Genomic DNA, 19,479 nt, shown 5'->3' with positions numbered 1-19,479 from the left:
CAAGGCGGGCATGTGATCACCACTGAATCTGGATGTTCGGGAACTATCGTGTGCTACAGTGTACTTGGTTCAAGAGCGATGTAGAAGAGGTACCTTGGATGAAAGGGGGCCCTCACCCACTGGGTCAACAGACCGCATCAGGTCACGAGAACACAGCATGGCAACAAAAAGAGAAGCGGTAAAGAGGTTTATTTTGGACTTCGTTTACAGGCCAATGCATACAAGGCTGAGGCAGTGTAGTACACTACATGGGTTCCAGACCGACAGAACTCTGGAATTCAAAATTTGCGGGCCACGAGAGAGAACAGCTTCATGGTGATATTAGTATTCACCATGATTTGTTCCGGTGTTTGGGAATATCGCCAAGGTGTCAATACAAAAAAGTGCCCGAAGAGGTGAAACCTGCCACAAGTTCCCGGATCGCACAGCCAAGAACAACAATGTTGAATGCTACCTACAGAATCGACAACGAGGGCGGAAGTTGGCGGGATCGGCCTTGCATTTGCCTCGACTTGTCCCGACTTGGTCTGGTTGAAGCACATGAAGATCTAGACCCTGGCCTCCCTTGTTCCGGTTTCTCCCATTGTGTGACATCAGCAGCCCGCTGCGAGTCTTCCAGCCCAGCTCCGTTGGGCCGGCTTACTTTTGCTGCACCTTTTCGGCCCCGGTCGCTGACTCCCTTACACTTCTGCCGATCCCCCGACATCCGCCGACTCGGGATCCCGTCCAACTTGATCCTCTACACTACACTACACTACACTAAACCTCTGTGACTGTGACTCCACTTTCAACATCAACCTCACCCACGGTAACACCGCCAGAATTGAATTTCACTCGCGAATTTATTCGGTAATTTTCAATGGAAACCTACCATCAGTGTCGCGTGCCTTCTTTCCTTAAACTCACTTGAGCAACAGCCTGCATCTCGCCAAATCAGCCGATTATCCAGTAACCACTGTTGGATAATACCCAGCCGAAGAACCATTTGCGGGAGAGGCGTCTACAAGCTTTTCAGCCTGCGGGAGAGTTACAGTGGCTTGTTTATGATTTAATATCTCTCCCATCAAACAGAATGAAACGCTTTACGTTCGTCGTGATGAGCCTGATTTCGACGGGACAGAAAGATCACTGTTGAGTTTGTCTCGACGAATCGGTATCCAAAACATCCAGCCGATTGTTTTTACGATTTCCCACAAGAGGGAGCTGCAGGCCAAGTTACCAACTCCGGCAAGAGATTCTCGTGCTGCTCTCCCGTCTCCCACCTATCCAATCCATATTCGTTGAAGCTCGTGCGTCTGCGAATTCCAAAACCGACCGTGGTTGTCGGGAACTCGCTCGGCGGCTACACCCGCATGATCTGAGCTCAGGCACTGAGTGAGCCTTGGACTTCTCTGGGCGTCAGGGTATGTACATAAAAGACGGTTGGTCCTCGGCTCCAAGAGGCGAACTTACCCCGGATTGGATCTTACCCTGATCCCAGTCCCTCACTGATGACTTGGCTCGTGCCGGGGGGGGGGGGGGGGGGGGGAGAAAACGTGGGTTTGTTGCAAAAGAAGATGAACCGGGACCTGCCCAGCTCCATACTTCTCTCCCCAGGTTTTCCAACCTACGAAAGCGGATTGGACGGTTTGAGAAGAACGGACGCCGCCCTGCCGCTCCAGCCTCTTATCCCCTTAGGTTTGTTTATCCTCTTGTGGCTAGTCTGATTTTACCTTTCTTTCCGTATAAGTGCTCTCCAAACAGCAACCGGCAAGTACATCCGTAACAGACTGGATGCTTTCCGGACCGGCTCACGGGTCCTGGCCATGTACCATAGACTACATCGCCACCGTTCATGCAATGTGTGTGAGTCCAGTTGTTGATGTTCGTCCGCCAGTCACATAGCTGGCTGCCGAGCCGCCGCTATCCGGGAGAACGTCGATCTTGATGGTGCGTACAGTACGTACTTATTATATCTAAGACACTCATCCCTCACTCACCTACACTAACGGATCAGACGGCCAGACGTTAGCCGTGATCCGTGATCCGATGAAACAGGCACATAGCGGAAATGTTATTCCCGTTTAACACTTTCAAGTTCTCGGTGGTTACCTTCCATTGGTCGATGATCACCACGGAGCTTCATTCGCTTGAAGTCCGAGATCAACAGGATAATTCTCGTCTTTTTAACTCCGGCATCCGGTAGTTCCCCATGAGCGATAACAAACACTCTTTAATGCGATACTATCCTTCTATCAACCCGTTCCCTCTAGTCCTCGCTCAAACCAACCACGTAACATAAGTAAGTACATACGGATACATGTACGGATACATGTACGGTGACATGGTTTATGGAAGCCGTCTACCACCGGCATTTCCGCAGACACAGAACCCCACCTTATGTCAACACCTTTTCACACTTTACCCAGATTACTTCGTCCATAGGTAGAGGTAACATACCTATCTCGTCCCTCTGAATCAATTCGAACCGAGCCAGGCGAAGTTGGAGTAGTGTAGTGTACCTCACGTAGTTGCGGAATGAATTTAGGTTAAGAATTGCAAGAAAGTAAATACATGGAAGGCTCAGTGGAAATCGCTTCGGGTGAGATCTTATTGATCCCCCTCTTGGTCACTTTTTTTTAGCATTAACTAACTATATACACCTCCTTTCGTTATGTATTCCACAGGGAATGGTCAATGTTGCTTCGCTAGGTAGAGGTGCCCAACATCATTCTACATGGATATGGAAGTGATTGCCCCGGCGAAAACATAAGAGCTACATGTAGCAAGCTTGCCAATCTGGAATCTTGGAACTTTCTGGGAAATATATCGTCTTTTACAATTCAAGTCAGGTTCGCCACAGCGGGTAGATGTTTGTGATATACTAGACTAGTACCCAAATGAAGGGTAACATGCCATCTTATGGTCGAGTTTTCGTAGACAATCATCGCTTCATTCATCATGATATAGCAAGTGTTCTGACTGTCACGTAAGTTCGCTAATCTCTGTAAAAATCCCGGATGTTTAGCCCTAGAATCAGTTTGTACATGTTTCGACACCTCGAGTTTTCCCACACTCCCTTCTCGACAATTTAGACTGCTGCTCTTTGTGTCAACGACCCTGCCGCTTCGGTAACTGTAGTCTTACAGACGACCACCACCCCCAGATGATCGACATGGAGGCCCTGTATCTTCCCCAATGCTCCCGTTGAGTTATGGGTAGGTAGGCAAAACCCTTGGGTTAGGTCGCTGACAATCTCTGGCCCTCGAGTGGCCTTGCAGTTACAGAACAACAAAGCTTTGCTTGTTTGGATCCATGCCAGGTATCTAAATGATCGAGTTTCACTTTTTCTCGCGACGACAACAACAACAATACCAATGTCAGAGAAACAGTCCAAAACTCCCAGCCCCCTTCGAGGTGGGATACAAACCCCTCAGACGGAGTCACCGGTTTAGTGACGTTACGCGGCTCAGTGTATGGATGAATCCCATCCGGCCTTCCCCCAAACGAAACCACCTCAACTGCATGGTCCAATTCCCTTCATATGCGAGCCCCTGCTAGCCATGCAATTTGACCTTTTGACTTGGGCGCATACCACCAAAACGACAGTGTGAGTCGCCACGCACCGAACGGCGGGTCTTACCTCTTTCGCGTAGCAATGATCCAGTTGACCCTGCCAATTGGCCACATAAATGTCTTCTTTCCGCTCTTCAGCTCCCACTTCTCGATCTCGGCTGGTCCGCCCTCGGCCCCGCACGTGCGCAGCAGATGGGCCACCTCCTCGGGGGTGCGCGTGCGCAGGGCGCTGACGATGCCGTCGGCCACCAAAACAAAGGGGAGGATGGGGATCAGGTACGTGAACACCAGCGTCCAGGGCTCGTGCCAGACGCAGAGGGCGTAATAGGGCGCCAACAGCATGATGCCGATGCCAAAGAGAATGGGCGGGAGCATACCGGGCAGGGTGCGGTCCTGCAGCTCAAAGATGCCGAAGCCGTCGCTGGTCTCGACCGTGTTCTTGAGGATGGCGCGCGCCAGCGGGTCGTCGAAGTGGTGGAAGGCCAGGTTGAAGAGCCGGAACACCTTCTTGCCTTTGTCCTTGTACTGGCCGACCAGGTCGGCGGGCGCGCTGGCGGCGTCGACGGGGTCCGCGACGTAGCTGAGGTGTGAGCTCTCGGCCGCGGCTTTCTTCCAGTCGGGGACATGTGGGTGGAGGTCCGTGAGGACGAATTGGACTCCGTCTTTTTCGTTCTGTTGGGAGGATGGCGGGAGAGTGGCGTTTAGATGGCGCTCGATTGAGGGCGTGGGACCGCCGCCGCCGGCGCAGAAGTCGATGAAGACATGGTCAAATACGGCATGGCCGAGCGTGTCGGAGAGAAGGTTGGCAACAGTTTGGGCGGGGGACTGAGCTTGAAGGAATGGAATCTGTTGCGCGAAAGGAGGTAGATGTGTTAGTGACACTACCAGAACAAGAAGAGGAAGAGGGTTGTGTTTACGTGGGTTGTCCAAGCTATTGTCAGAGCTGCTTGGACTTTTGACCGAAGCCACGGTGGGAACCTTGATGGCGGCCCAAGATGTCAGTTGTTGTGGCGCTCCTTAACGACGGTACAGCAGTTGCCGAAACTTACCACGGCTGGTCGTCGATCTCAAACAGATGCATACGGGGGATTAGAGGCGCCATCGTGTCTTGTGTGGTCTCCAAAGGCTGAGGTCAAAGTTTATTGTCTAGAGCAATATTGGTGTTCAGACCATCAAGAGGAAGAAGGGCGACATTGGCTGTCGGGGGCGATTATCGATACAGCTAGAGCATCGGCCCAAGCACGTCCATGCAGATGACCCAACGACCGACACGACAAAGTTGAGACGATGCGGAGAGCGGTCTCCACATCAATGTTGGAAGCTCTGCAAGAGCAACTGCAACTTAGGCTAGTGCATTGTATGCTGTATGTATGAACTCGCAAAAATCCCAGGTACAATTCAGTTGAAAACAACGCCTGTATTTCCTCCCATTTTGGCTGGTCATTTCCGATAAATCTGGCAGCTTTGTCGCGACGTGCCAGTCCAGCGCATGTGAAAGGGCGATCGAGTTGATGATGTCAATGATCTCCAGGAAACCTTATTCCAAGCTCAAATGGCGTGCATAGGATACCCTCGTCTCTCGATCCGCGTGCGCAGGTACCAGGCTGACTTGGTAGAGGCACAGTGTATTTGTGCTTATCTCAGTTAGCGCCTTGCGATGTCCAGCTTGATACGACCAAACAGTTTGGAAGTCTGCGCAGTGAAAACGTGATGATCATAGATGTGGTAGTGTTTTGGAGGATGTGACAATCTCCTTCATCGTGTGGAATACGTAACGGGCCCTAATACACGGATGGTTTCAGACAGGAATTGTTTGAGGAAGGGATAGCTCACGGCCATGGTGGGATTGGGGACAGAGAAAACAATAACATATACCCACCATAAGTTGACACAACTCCGATACTTGACTAACACTGACTATCAACGTCTTCTAAGCACTGTTTCCTTAGCCGGTCAGAGCCATTCCTTGCACGATCTGGTGTGACTGCGGGGCAATCCGCTACAATCGAGGTTCAGCTGGGATGAATGCATTGAATCATTCATTGTTTTCGTTCGGGACGCTGCAATCGCCTGCAAGGGTTCACAATTTGGACTTTTCTTGATCTTACGACTTTGCGGCCTGGTGGTCTTTCCTTTCTACTTACCCATCAAGGCAACCCCCGACCTTTTTCTTCGCCTGCTTCCCATCTTCTCTTCGCATCTTGCTGTTACTTCCACGAGGAAAATTTGATTGACTTTGTGGCCATGTACTCTCAACACATCTTGTGAGCGACCAACATTTCAAGTCTAGAACTTGTCACTCGAGCGTGAACATTCGCGACCATTGCAAAAGGTGACTCTCGCTGTCACGTTCCTTGACGAGTCGCGGTCCGACTGTCCACCTCCTGCTGGTCCATCCTCCAAGAAGAGTCCATGAACCCTGCCTTCGACATTATCACCAGACCTGCCTCCTACCATGGGAATCATTCACGAGAAGGCGCATTACGTCGTTGCTGTCGCCCTCGTTGCCTTCCTTATACGCGCTTTTGTTCTTAGCCAGTGGAACACCATCAAGAGAAATGGCGAGCGTCTGAAGTAAGTGGCCTGATCACTTCCCCTGCTCATCTCACAACAAAGTCTAACAATATTGGCACACAGGAAACCACCCAATACCCTCCCTTTGGTGGGGAATGGCCTCCAGTTCCTCCAGTCCAGATGGAAACTGTTCAGCTGGTTTGACGCCTGTCAGCGCAAGTTTGGTTACGAGACTGTTGCTATCTCAGTTCCAACCCTGCCTCCTGGAGTTCTCATTCATGACCCTCGTAACTTGGACTACGTGTTCAAGAATGAGGGAATCTTCACCAAGGGCAATTTCGTCAAGGGCCGAACGTGGGATCTTTTCGGCAACGGCATCATCAACGCCGAGGGCGACTTTTGGAAAACCCAGAGGAAAGCAGGTCTAAGCTTTCTCAACACCGCCAACTTGCGAGTTCTCACGGATGTCGCCCTACCCCAATATCTCTCCGAAAGCATTTCCCAGCTCCGGTCAAGTACCAATGGTACCGTGGTCGACCTACAGCATGTCTTTCATGAGATCACCACTAAACTGATGGGCAAGATGGCCTACAATGCAAGTATTCTTGGTACCTACCGTGCTGAAAAGGATCCTTTAGACTAACACACACTCAGATGGCAATGCATGCGGACGACGAGTTCACCGTATCCTTTGACTATGCCTCAGGCGGCACTGCTGAACGTTTCCAGAATCCCCTGTGGTTCGTAACCGAAATCTTCCTGGGGGCAGAGCTTCGAAAGTCGATCGCCGTTGTCAAGAACTTTGGAAGGCATATTGTTACCAAAGCCGTACAAGACCGCCAAGAAAAGGAGTTCGGAGAGGAAGAGGGAAAGCTTGATCAAATCTCAGGCAGTCTTATCCAGTCCCTCCTCGATGCCATCCAGGACGAGCAAATGGTAGCCGATGCTGCCTTAACCTATCTCTCTGCAGGCAGAGACACAACCGGCCAAGCCTTGACATGGACCTTCTACCTTTTGATGAGGCATCCTAGAGTCGTTGCCAAGATCCGCGAGGAAGCCACGCAGCTGCTGAAAGAAAAAAATGTTACGCTCACCCCGGACCAGTTCGACTCCTCGCTTTTCAACCCTGTCACCATGCCCTACAGTATGGCGGTGTTTTACGAGGTCCTCCGTCTCTATCCACCCATCCCCTTCGAGATCAGACAATGCAACGAAGACGTTACGCTCCCCGACGGCACCTTTCTGCCCAAGAGCTCCATATTGGTATGGTGTCTGTGGGCCATGCAGCGCTCAAAACTTACTTGGGGTGACGATGCCGACGAGTTCAGACCGGAGCGGTTCCTGGATGGAAACAAGCTGATATCAAGGAGCCCATCCGAGTTCCCAGTCTTTTATGGCGGACCGAGGACCTGTCTGGGACGGAAGATGGCGGAAGCCATTGCTGCACAGGTTATCCCAACCATGGCCTGCCTGTTTGACTTTGTCCCCACTAGCGATGAGGAGAGGACAAGCAAGACCAGTCTAACACTTCCTATGGAGGGCGGCTTACCCGTGACAGTAAAGACTCTGACCGGGGAAGAGCGAGAGAAACTGGTGCGCATACCTGAAATCAGATTTAGCGAACATTAAAAGCGACTAGATGGCACTCGTATATAGACGGCTTCAGCATTGTTTTATACCATCATGATACCCATGGGCAAAGGCTTCGTTCTCAACCCGATGTTTCTGCGATAAACGTTACCTAGTCTTGTTACACGAAGATCCAGCTCAATGTATTATATCCCGGCAGAAGGATACATCGTCTCTCCGCTCATGCTACACCATATCAAGGGCTTTGTTGACATGAATTCGGGACTGATGCTAGCACAACAGGTTTACATGAGTTCATCAGTTGTAACAGCTTGGCGGCATGCAGCTAATGACCAGAACCTTTCTCCCGGAGCTCCCACGATGTGATGGGTTCGTGAATGGCATTGCCCCAGGGTCTAGCACAAGTTGATCCACAACAGATATTGATCACCTATCCCAGAACAACCTAGCAGCCCCATCCCATCAACCAGTTTACCATACACCTGGTGAGAACCATGACTGGTGCCAAGTGCCGCGACCGCAAAGGCGTTAACCAAGCTCGTGTACGGTCTTTTCTCGTGGCGCGTTCCGTCGTAACACAGACCCAACAATCGCCCGCCGGCACGGTAAGCTTACTCCGGTTTGGTTGTCAATAACCTTAAATCCTTATCAGTTGATATTGTGAAAACCGAAATGGGGATGGTTTGCAGGTTCTTTCAAAAAGCTGTGCAACCCCGCAACCGGACAGCCGAGAGAAGAAGCAGCCATCGATGGTAGATGTTCCGACTGATAAGTACACACAACTACTACGGGTTAAAAGACACGTTGACAGTAATCGAGATTTTTGCTGTAGAGCACGATTGAACAAAATCAGAATTCGACTAAATCAGACTAGGTATCTTACCATGCATATTGCTCATCTTTAAGCAAGTCCCATCTTGCAAAGGCTCTTCTCCCAAAATGTATCAAGGTTAAAACTACCTCTCCGATCCTCCCATCAAATCTCAAACTGAATACCACCAGTCGTGATGCCAGCCTTCCCAAAGACAACAGGCAGAACCTCTTCCAACCGATGAGCCCATGGATCCCAGGTCTAGATCACATCATGCGTTAAGTCGATATACGCAGCTCTGTCCTGCTGATCCCCACGGAGGTTGCCCCTTCCTCGTTTATCATTTCTGTGCCTTCAAGGTTCAAGGACGGAAGGAGCACTCACTTTGGGAAAGGTCACGAGTACTTCACCAGACGAACTAGAGGAACCTTCACTCCCTCTGACTCCCGGTCCCACTCTCTCCCTTCAATTGTCCCGCTCCGGCAAAGTCTTCACTGGGACCACTTGCCCTAACCCCTCCGCAGAGGGCCTCTTTGGATCCGTTTTTTTCTCGTCAAGAGGGCCGCGGAGGTTTCACTGTTGTTCAACTTGGGCCAGCCCTCTTCTTCTTCACTCTTTACCAGGACCAGTTCTTCTCACCTTCACATCCTTTGCTTTACTCTCAGGACATCGCGACAACTCTCCCGGTCGTTGTTCAACCACCAAACACTCAAGTCTAGCAGCACCGAGACCGGGCCAACACTGCGAAAATGACCATCATCCAGTCCCTCCTCAACTTGACCAATTTCGCCAGTCCACTCAAGCGGACTGTCGTCCCCTGCATCATGGTCGCTTACGCGATTCAGATTGTCGTGGCTATTCCCTCAATCATCTACAAGTCCGATCGCTTCTTTGACGCCTCGGGGTTGTCTACTTTCCTCATCGTCAACATCATGAGCCTCTACCTCCCTGCCATTAGGGCCAAGTATGCCGAGAATAACCTTGAACGAGTTGCGGATGCAGTCAATGAGGGCGTCCAAGCGGTTACCGGAACCCAACCTGGATGGGGAAGCCTCTTGATGGCACCCTTTAAAAGATGCAACATTGTTCAGGACGTCGCCGCTGGCACCCCTCTCGCCGTTGACTACCACTGGAGACAGCTTGCCTTGAGCGGTGCGGTCACTATTTGGGCTGTGAGGTGTAAGTGACCCCCGAACTTCGGCTAATGGCAGGAAACAATTGCTACTTCTTTACCCACCTCGAGAACCATTCCATTTCCCGAATTTGTCGACGAGGACGGGCAGTCAACTAATACTTCGACGACATCGTAGTGGGAGTCTACCTCTTTCGCCGCATTCTTCGTGAAGGCCACGACCGCCGCTTCGATGAGATCCGGATCAACCCGCGCCGCTACCTCAGGGCCTTCATCGGCCAGGCTACCTGGGTCATCTTTTGCATGCTTCCTGTGATTGCCGTCAACTCAATCCCCTCCGGCGTTCCTTCTATCCAAAATATCAAGCCCACGGACCTCTCGGGTTTTAAATTGTGGGTTATCGGCTTCGTGACAGAAGTCATTGCTGATTACCAGAAGAGCAAATGGCAAAAGGGGAAGCGGGATAAGGTACACGACGAGCAGTTCCTCACCAGCGGCTTATGGTCCCAGTGGTGCGTTTTCACTGTTTTACTCTCACAACCATTTTCTGGTACTAATGCAAGTTGACAATAGCCAATTCCCAAACTACGTGGGCGAGTCGATGCTCTGGACGGGCATCTGTACCGTTACCTTCGGCGTTCTTATGTTTGACGACGTTCGGGAGGCTCTGGCCGCTGCCGATTCCTCCCCCATGAGTATCCTTTCGGTCATCTTTTTCTGCACAGTCGGCCCTGCGTTCGTGACTCTTTTGATGGTGAAGGTCACGGGCGTGCCGTATGCCGAGAAGAAGTACGACAAGCTGTATGGCTCTGACAAGAAGTACCAGAAGTGGAAAAAGGAGACACCCAAGTTCATCCCTATCTCTTCTAAGTATCTTTAGAACGTGATACGATGGGCAGCTCGTACGCATAGTTCGAGTGGGATTATAGATATGTCGATAAGTGGGACGCGGGGTATAATCAAGCCGAAGTATATTGTGCCCCAACCTGACAGGGGTGGAATATGGATCGTTACGGATGCTGTAATGGAACAGACTCTATATTCAGGTAGAATCAGGTATACGCTTCGACTGAGGAAAAGTCCATGTAGATGTTGAGGAGGTGCACCGTGGGCGTGATAGGGAAGGTTATGAATACTTTAGTGGTTCCATTCCCCGAGACTTACAACCTCCTTCGAAGAGGTACACCAAGAAAAGACGGCTTCACCGAGTTTTACAAAGTTCACGCCTTGATAAGAATTACGCAAGAGTACCTCCAGTATTCGTGTCTTCTTCTGCTTCTTCTTCATGATCATGCATACATGCCGTCGCATTTGTCATCATCTACTTCATCTGCCGCGTCAAATAACATCATCCACCACTCCAATACTTTTGACCCCCTCACCGTCAAGTTCCACCACCTTTGTCCAAAAAAATCCACACTCAGCTGTGTTTTCCAACACCTTCGGAAGCCTCGCTGTCTTTTCCTCCGTAAACCCCAATTCTATGTGTGTGTGTGTGTCCAACTATATGTTGACAGATCCCATTACAAAATGCTGTTGGTAAGGTAAATTAAGTCGCGAGTGAACCGTCAAGTTTTTTGCTTTGCCGGAACCCTCGGAGAGAAGTTTCAAAAAAGATAAAGGTGATAATGCAAGTCGGTAGGTAGTTCGTACGAGGAATGCTTTTTCCAAGGGTAACAAAAGTAGTCCCTTTCGACATCCAAGGCTGACTGGGTGGGTGAATTACGATTGCGAATATCTGTTTGCGACCGACTGTGTGTGTCCGTAAACTCAAGTCGTCGGCTGGCAATATGAAAGAAAAGGGGCTTAACGCCTGTTGAAGTTGAGGTATCGGCTCTGAAAGATTGTCACCAACAGTTAGCAAATTACTCCTCGATTAGATAGTTTTGAAGGGTATGATGTGCAAAAACTTACCGCCATGAAAAGAATAATCAAATTACTCCCAATGAAGGCCAAGAAAATCCCCAAATCCCTCCACCTGTTATCAAAGCTGATCCCCAGTGGCTCATAAAACTGATCGCCCACCTTGTACGCGCAGTATTGACACGCGCTCGTGGCGTTGTTCACCAAGTAACCCGCTCCTCCCCTCTTGAAGAAAGGTTCCATGTACTCCCCACAGGATTGTCCCGCGGGAGCAGTAAAAGATTGCAGCTCATAGTCCTTGCAGATGACGGGCAAGTCATGCAACTCGGTGACCACCATGCCGCCAATGAGACGAGTGAAAGGGTTTAGCTCGTACAGCCACTTGCGCCAGAACTTGGGCATCTGCGGCGCCGGGATGGTGACGCCACAGAAGAGGGCAAAGGTGATCATGATGAAGGGGTCGAATTGACTCGAGATAAAGACTGTCGGGGTCAAGGCGGACAAGCACTGCGCCATGGTGACGGAGAAGACTTCGGTGATGAGCACCATGAAGAACTGATACCCCGCTCTCGAGGATTCCGAGTTCAAGCCGGGCATGTAGTACACAAACACGAAGAAGATGACGGCGCAGAAGATGTTGTAGGGCATTTCGGCGATGACCATGGACGCGGCAAAGGTGAAGGAGTTGTACATCTTTGACGACTGCTCGCGGAAGAAGATGGTGCGTTTGATGTGGTACATGACTTCGACTTGGGAGATGACGATGGCGGGAAGGACGGTGACCTGGAAGCAGACGAAGACCTTGTACTGCAAAGATTCGCGCGAGAGGTCGAGGTTGAGGAAGGTCAGACCGGTGATGAGCGCAATCACGGCGTGGGAGAAGACGCGGGTGAACAGGTAGTTGGGCGAGCGCCAGAGGGCGAGGTTGGTCCGGTGCGTGACCACCTTCAGCTGATGCCAAAGAGGGGAAGCGTACTCGCGCTCTAGGTCGTGGTTGACTTGCTCGCCGGCGCTCTTGCGAGCTTCCTTCATTTGCTGGATGGTGTCCTTCACGTTGGCGAGCTCTGGCGAGTCGGCCCAGATGTCGGCCCAGTCGCGGTCGCCGATGCGCGGGGCGGAACCGGCGCCGATGGCTTCGAGCATGAACTCGGCTACGTTATCGGTCTCCTTGGGCACAGCACCGTGACGGCTGAGGTAGTCGCTCAACACGCAGGCATCTTTGCCAATGTCTCCAAAGTAGACGCAGCGGCCGCCGGACTTGAGGAGGAGCAGGCGGTCAAAGTTCTCGAACAGGGCGGCGTTGGGCTGGTGGATGGTGCAGAGAATGGCTTGGCCGGCAGCGGCGAGTTTCTTGAGGAAGCGGACGATATTGAAGGCGCTCTGGCTGTCGAGGCCCGAGGTGGGTTCATCCAAGAACAGGAGCAGCTGCGGACGGGCGGCAAGCTCGACACCGATGGTCACTCGCTTTCTTTGTTCAACGGTCAAACCAGCCTCGGGAGAGCCGATAATGGCATCGGCAAAGGTCTCCATTTCTAGAAGGGAGATGATCTCCTCTACGTAGGCGTATTTCTCTTCCCGGGGTGTCTCAAAAGGCTGCCGAAGGTCGGCAGAGAATCGAAGGGCCTCGCGAACGGTCTGCGAGGGGTCGTGAACGTCGAGCTGTTCGGCATAGGATGTGCTACGCTGAAATTCTTTACCAGGCTTGATGCCATCGACCAGGATATCGCCACCAATAACACCGATGTTCTTCCTCGCAGCAAGGACATCCAAAAGGGTAGTCTTTCCGGCTCCCGAAGCGCCCATGAGGGCAGTGAGCTGACCGGGCTTGACGTATCCGAAGACGTTGTTGAGCAGGCGGCGAGTGCCACCGGGGACAGGGACGTCGTAGGTAAGGTTCTCCCAAGTAAGAATGCTCTCCGAGTTGATCTTGAGGTCCGAACCATCATGCTCCTTCCGGGCCTTGCGGCGGGCATCACGCTTCTCTTGCAGCGCCGCATTGAGTTTCTTACGCTCTTCGTTGGGTCGCTGGAAGACCTTGGCGAGGCTGCCTCCGCCGCTGAAGTTCATGATTTCGCCTAGAACGACGTTCATAATGAGGAAAAAGATGATCAGTGCCAAGACGATACCCCAGTTCCTCCACAGATCGCTGGCATTGTAGGAGAAGCCTTGCGAGATGTAGGCCTTGCCGGAGATGAACTTGGTGCCGGGAGTCGAACCGGGAAGCGTGCAAACCTGGTGGTTGATGTCGGTGTACTCGGGACCAGCAGGAATCAAGGAGTCGTCGGTGCAAGTCATATCGATCTTTGAAAACTCATTCTCCATCATCGAGCTGAACGATAGACCCAAGATATTGATCCAGTAGATCCACCTCAGCCAAACCTGTTCCGACTGGTACTGAATCAGATAGCCGGATGTGGTGATAAAGAAGGTGATGGTGACAACGGCAAACTTGATGGCATAATCGAAATCGGGACTCACGCATCCGATAATGCGGAAAAAGAGAGTCATGCCAATGTTGCCGGACAAGATCATGAGGTAGAAGGTGAAAAAGGCGCCAGCACTGCGGAACAGATTTGTCATGAAGTAGACGATGATTGAGAACAACATGATCTGAGACGCAGAGAAAGCCTGATCAACAAAGATTTGAGCGATCCAGAGAGCCGAAGGACGATGGAATGCATAACGCCTATGGCGTTCGACAACACCTCGTCCAAGCATAGTTCCTGCCAACTCCGAGAAGGCCTGGAAAGCGTTGAACAGCAGAGAGATAAACATGAGACCACCCTTGCTGAACGCACTGGCGGAGGTTTGACCGAGATTGAGATACAGAGTACCGAGGACGATGGCAATCACAATACTCCTCAGCCACGAGAGGGCGAGAGCAAGGCGATCCTGCATCTTGAGAACGAACTGGCGCTTCAACAGAGCCCAGACCTGCTGGTGGAATCCAACGGAGTAAGCCGACTTCTTGCCAGCACCCTTCCGCTTTTGTTCCCTGACAGCGATTTGGAAATCCTCGTACTTGTCCTTCTCCTCAACGAGTGATTGCTTGTAATCCGCCATCTCACGTTCCAATTCCCGAGCAAACTTGGATTCGTTGAACGCCGCCTCCAGTGTCTCCGGGCTGTGAGGTGCGTTCTCTGGAGAACGGCCCTCTTGGTATTCACGCTCGAAGTCGTCGGTACAGCCAGTAACGTAATCGGGTGTGGTCTGTCGTGGGCGTGGAGCAAAGCCCAAGCTCTCAAAGTAACCTCTGGCTTCCGAAGTAGGACCAAAGTAGACTTGGCGTCCCTCGTCAATAACCAAGACCTTGTCAAAGAGCTTGTAGATGTTTTCCGAGGCCTGATACAGCGAAACAAAGGTGGTCGTCTTGTACAGATCCGTCTGGATACGGAGCGCCTTGGCGAAGTCGAGAGCAGTTGAAGCGTCCAAACCGCGGGTGCTATTGTCCCAGGACAAAACACAGGCGTTGGTGATAAGCATTTCAGCGATGGAAACACGCTTCCTCTCACCACCAGAAACACCACGGACGAAGGGGTTGCCGACGATGGTGTGACGAGTGTGCTCGATGTTGAACATTTTGAGGAGCATGGTGATAACCTTCTCCTTGAAATCTTGCTTTGTGATACCAGGGGGAAGCTTGCCGGGGATCTTGACGTCCAGAGCGAAGGCAAGAGTCTGCTCGACCGTGAGGGTAGGATGGTGCATGTCCTCCTCCATGTTGTAGACGGCCTCGCCGCGGTACTGAAGGAACTCTTCAGACGTAAAGGGTCCATAGAGCACATCACCAGTAACCGACGTGAACCCATCGCGCTGGTTGACAATGTTCTTGAGGAACGTGGTACATCCAGAGCCCGGCTTTCCGAGGACCAGGACCATCTCTCCAGGCTTGCAAACACCTCTGAAGCTGTGCAGCAAGGTCGCCTCGGGCATCTTCTTACCAAGACCCAACATGTTGACGACAGGAGTGACGACGTCGAAGAAGTCGATAAAGGCGTTGGGGAACGTCTTGACGAAGTTAGTGCTACTAGCAATACCCTTCACAGTCAAGCCGTCCCAGTAAACACCGATATGCTTGGGGCGGATGCCGGCTTCCCTTTCTGCCTCCAGATCGCCACGCAGGGCAGCTTCAAGGTCGAATTGCTCCGGCGCACTCTCAGATGAGGTTTCGACGTGCATCTGTCCCTTCTCGGCGTCTCCATGGTGTGTCGACCTATTGGCATGGCTCTGAGTACGACTCGCGCGAGACAACTCCCTTCGCAGCTCGCGAAAGTCGTTCTCAGCTTGTTCGACAGAGATACCGGAGACAGCGCGGCTAAGGCCGTTGGGGTTGTTGCGGCGGGCCTCCTCACGAAGCTCCTCGATGTCCTGGGTCCTTGAAGAGGCACTGGTGGATGGCGGTTCGGTTGGGTTGGGCCCTTCGATGCTGGGCTTCCGCCCAGCTGTGGTTGAGTCCATGTGGACTGGTGTAAAGCACAATTTGGTTATTACTGCTGGGTAGAACAGATTTTAGTTATTCTTGTTATATCGAAGATATGAAAAAGTTTGATTATTACAGGTGCTGCTTCGACTGGGAATGGTAAGGAAAGGTTACTCACTAACTGTGCTCGATAACGAAGACTAAGTGGATGATGAGAGACAAGTAGAAGGGCTGAAAGCCCAAGTCAACGGAAACAAGAGTGATGTGAAGGGGACAGAACCCTTTCGTCCAGATCAGACGAGCGCAACCACAGGAGGTTGACCAAGGGCTATATGCCACACTCTTCGCCTGTCAAGACGATGACGAAGTGATGCAAAGGAGGGTAGGAACAGTTCACGGGGAAACAACGAGGGGGGAATCAATAAAATAAATTTGAAAAGGCCTTGTAGAAACGGGTCCAACCCTCCATCGGGTCCCAAAGTTCCATCAAGTTGCTTCGAAGCTGCCATGGACCAGCTAGACCCTTTTCGTCTCCAATGGCACATCCGCCATTCCCACACTCAATCGCCTGTACAGTCTTGGCAAGAGGTGTGTGTGCGTGCACACACACACACACCGCACTTCTGTATTGCACAACTTCGTCAAAATTCATCATTTTACAACAATTTCTACATCAATTTAAAGCTATTTCAACGTACAAAGTAATTACAACACTAATAATTAATTAAATCCATCGCAATAATACCTTCTAAAATAATCCTTAATTTAAAGCCCGCCGGCGTAAAGCAATCCTATATTTGAAGTAGCGTACTAGTAGTTTACTTCGATGAAGATTAAGATTAGGAAGATCCTAGTTTAATAATTCTATAACGCGCTTTATCCCGCTTTAGAAAGAAGAGCTATAAAGTTAAGTAGTTTATTAAAATTATTTTTAAAATTACTTTACTTAAGAAGAAGGCTACTCTTATTAAAATTACTATTAAGAAGACTATTATTAAAAAGACTGCTGTTAAAAAGGGGAAGGTTATTGTGCTAGAGTTAAAATTAGTTCTAATTTTAGTCCTAAAGCTGCTATCGTCCCCTTCTAAGCCTATAATACCTATTAAGATTTCTAGTAGCGAAGAGGATTCTAGCGACGATAATAAGGTTGAGTAATAGTTCTTTATCCGCTTTATTCTTAAGAAGCGGGCTTTTAATACTTTATTTTATTTATTAGGTAATGATAATAGTAAAGTAGCTTCCCCAATTAAATTAATTATTTTAGTACTACCTGTTAGGAGGCTAAGAGCCCGTACACAGAAGCACCTCAGCGGCTACTGCTCCCCTTCGTCTACCGAAGCGTAGGATTATTAACGATAACGCTTATATCGGGTTAAGTTCGTAAGAAGGATAATCCAGCACTATACCGAGGCGCCAGACTAGTACAAGGCTCTATAATGCTCGTTAGCGGATAAATAGAGTTTATACAAGTATAAAAGAGGTTTAACGGAGCGTATCTTATTATAATTAGTAGCTATTAATATATCTTTAGATTAACCCTTAATTTACTATCCCTTACGTATAACTACGACCGTAGTTACCTTAGCCTACCTTTCGCCTACGTTCTTAATAAATTAATAATTCTTCCTTTAGGAATTGAGCCGATACCGTTAAAATATATATATATAATAGCTAATTTATTTCTCGTACCGTCGAAGCTATTCCTCATCCTTCTCGTACTACTACCCTTATAGTTACTATAATTAAAATAATTTAACCTCCTCCGCCTTTATTATAATAATACTAGCCTATTATAAAGTCCGTCGAAGAAAATAATAATAAAAATTACCCTCCTATATTACCCCGGGCTCCCTATTTATACCCCCAAATCTTAGAAGCTAATAAGTTCGTATATAAGTAACAATTATTCGAGTCTCGGTTCGCCGCAATTAAATTCCTCCTCAATTACCTCCCTTCATATATATTCTAATAAAAGTAATTCGCTTTTGTAAACCTTACTGAATAAAATTCCATAGGAAATTACCCCCCTATCCCCGTCGGGTTCTATTATTAGAATTACTTTTTTTATAATTAGATTTATATTTCTATTATAAATCCCCTTACTACCCCTTTGTTAACGGCCGTCGTTATAGCTATTCCTTTACTAACTATAATTATACTAGCCCGTACTGAATATTAGTTTAAATATAATATTACTAAATTTACTAGCAAAAATTTCTTATAATTGTAGAATTACTTCTATAATATTAACGCGTATTTTCAAAAATACTCCTATATTTCCCTCTCGTTTATTATTAATTATATTAAAAGTAATTCTAAGAATGTATAAATTAAATATATATTAATTCTCTATAGTAAGCCTAAGTACAATACGGTTTGTAATACGCCTATATAGAGTAACCTCTATATTTTCTTAGAAACTAAATATAATAATAATATTTAAGCTATTAAATAATCCGCTTTTAATAAATTCGAACGTATATAATAAGGCGCTTCGGAAACCGTTCGTGATTTCTATAACTAATATTATACTAAAAAATTCAACCTATTATACAATTAACCGGAATATATTTAGGTTATTACTTAAATTAATTAATTGTACCCCTTCTTTAAATAAGGCGTTTTCTTAATAACCGGTATTAATATAATAAATAAAGTAATAGTATATATAGAATAATTAGAAGGCCTAAAGAATATTAAACTATTTATATTATATTACTAAAACTAAATATCTTTAAGGTATAATCTATCGTCTTCTTTATCTTCGCACCCTCCTACTTCCTCTTCGAACACCCCTTTTCAATTATCCTATAGTACGAACCCCCCTAAATTTCCCTATCGCCCCCCTACTACTTTCTAAATAAATCCCAATCTTATTTATTCCCTTTATTACTAAAAAGGTTATATATATAGCTAATATACCTAATTGAAGCCGCCGAATACCTATTATAAATATAGTATAACGGGCTATTTTATAGTAGCGTACTTAAACCGAACCTATTATAATTACAATTAAATTAGCTATTTAATACAGAATTACCCTATCCTTATTAATACCCCTTTATATAGAGCGAATACTAAACCAATTATAGTTAGAATAGTAGTTACAACCACTTAGAATAATGTAAGTAAATTATAAATATACTTAAAGACGAGGTTATTAATAAAGACTCTTAGAAATTAATAGAGTATACGAAGGTTAATAAATTCGGGCGCGGAGTTAAACCTAATTAGTAGGTATTTACTCTTATCGAATATAAAAATTAATCTTATACCCTATTATCTTATTAATTTCTCCCTTCGGCTTATTCCTATATATAGTATAATTACCTATCTTATTAAAATATGTAACTCCTATAATATTAAGTAGATAAAGCGAATTACTTTTACTATAATTAAATCCCCGGCTATAGAAATTATCCTTAGTTACTCCTAGTTTTATAAGTAGAATTCTAATATTAATTAATAGCAATAATTATTTCAATTTCGTATTAAAACTAATAATTTTATATTAAATATAATATTAGCGAAGGAAATATATAATGCTATAATTATCCTAGCGGGGCTATAGTAGGATTTAATTCTATTATTAAA

General features: G+C 48.2%; 4 protein-coding genes across 4 annotated transcripts; 2 read left to right on the top strand and 2 right to left on the bottom strand.

Annotated features, from left to right (window-relative positions):
* Nucleotides 1-2,947: 2,947 nt before the first annotated feature.
* NCU10012 (hypothetical protein) lies at nucleotides 2,948-5,004 on the bottom strand. The gene is made up of 3 exons (XM_952980.2): nucleotides 4,605-5,004; nucleotides 4,473-4,533; nucleotides 2,948-4,401 (listed from the first exon to the last, which is right to left on the bottom strand). The coding sequence occupies exons 1-3, from the start codon at nucleotides 4,655-4,657 to the stop codon at nucleotides 3,619-3,621; spliced, it is 897 nt and encodes a 298-aa protein (XP_958073.1). The 5' UTR covers nucleotides 4,658-5,004; the 3' UTR covers nucleotides 2,948-3,618.
* A 595-nt stretch (nucleotides 5,005-5,599) lies between these two features.
* On the top strand, nucleotides 5,600-8,135 carry NCU10011 (hypothetical protein). Its single transcript, XM_952979.2, has 3 exons — nucleotides 5,600-6,129; nucleotides 6,193-6,664; nucleotides 6,724-8,135. The coding sequence occupies exons 1-3, from the start codon at nucleotides 6,011-6,013 to the stop codon at nucleotides 7,696-7,698; spliced, it is 1,566 nt and encodes a 521-aa protein (XP_958072.2). The 5' UTR covers nucleotides 5,600-6,010; the 3' UTR covers nucleotides 7,699-8,135.
* A 959-nt stretch (nucleotides 8,136-9,094) lies between these two features.
* Nucleotides 9,095-10,669, top strand: NCU10010 (hypothetical protein). Its single transcript, XM_952978.2, has 3 exons — nucleotides 9,095-9,649; nucleotides 9,781-10,114; nucleotides 10,176-10,669. The coding sequence occupies exons 1-3, from the start codon at nucleotides 9,220-9,222 to the stop codon at nucleotides 10,480-10,482; spliced, it is 1,071 nt and encodes a 356-aa protein (XP_958071.1). The 5' UTR covers nucleotides 9,095-9,219; the 3' UTR covers nucleotides 10,483-10,669.
* Nucleotides 10,670-10,813: 144 nt separating this feature from the next.
* On the bottom strand, nucleotides 10,814-16,311 carry NCU10009 (ATP-binding cassette transporter). Its single transcript, XM_952977.2, has 3 exons — nucleotides 16,064-16,311; nucleotides 11,517-15,955; nucleotides 10,814-11,438 (listed from the first exon to the last, which is right to left on the bottom strand). Exons 2-3 carry the CDS (start codon nucleotides 15,921-15,923, stop codon nucleotides 11,409-11,411), a joined length of 4,437 nt encoding a protein of 1,478 aa, XP_958070.1. The 5' UTR covers nucleotides 15,924-15,955; nucleotides 16,064-16,311; the 3' UTR covers nucleotides 10,814-11,408.
* Between the last annotated feature and the right edge of the window lie 3,168 nt (nucleotides 16,312-19,479).

The sequence above is a fragment of the Neurospora crassa genome, linkage group VI (genome assembly GCF_000182925.2).
Source record: "Neurospora crassa OR74A linkage group VI, whole genome shotgun sequence".
Taxonomy (NCBI): Eukaryota; Fungi; Ascomycota; class Sordariomycetes; order Sordariales; family Sordariaceae; genus Neurospora; species Neurospora crassa.
Note: the sequence above shows the minus strand (reverse complement) of the source record. Positions and strands in the feature narration are given on the sequence as shown.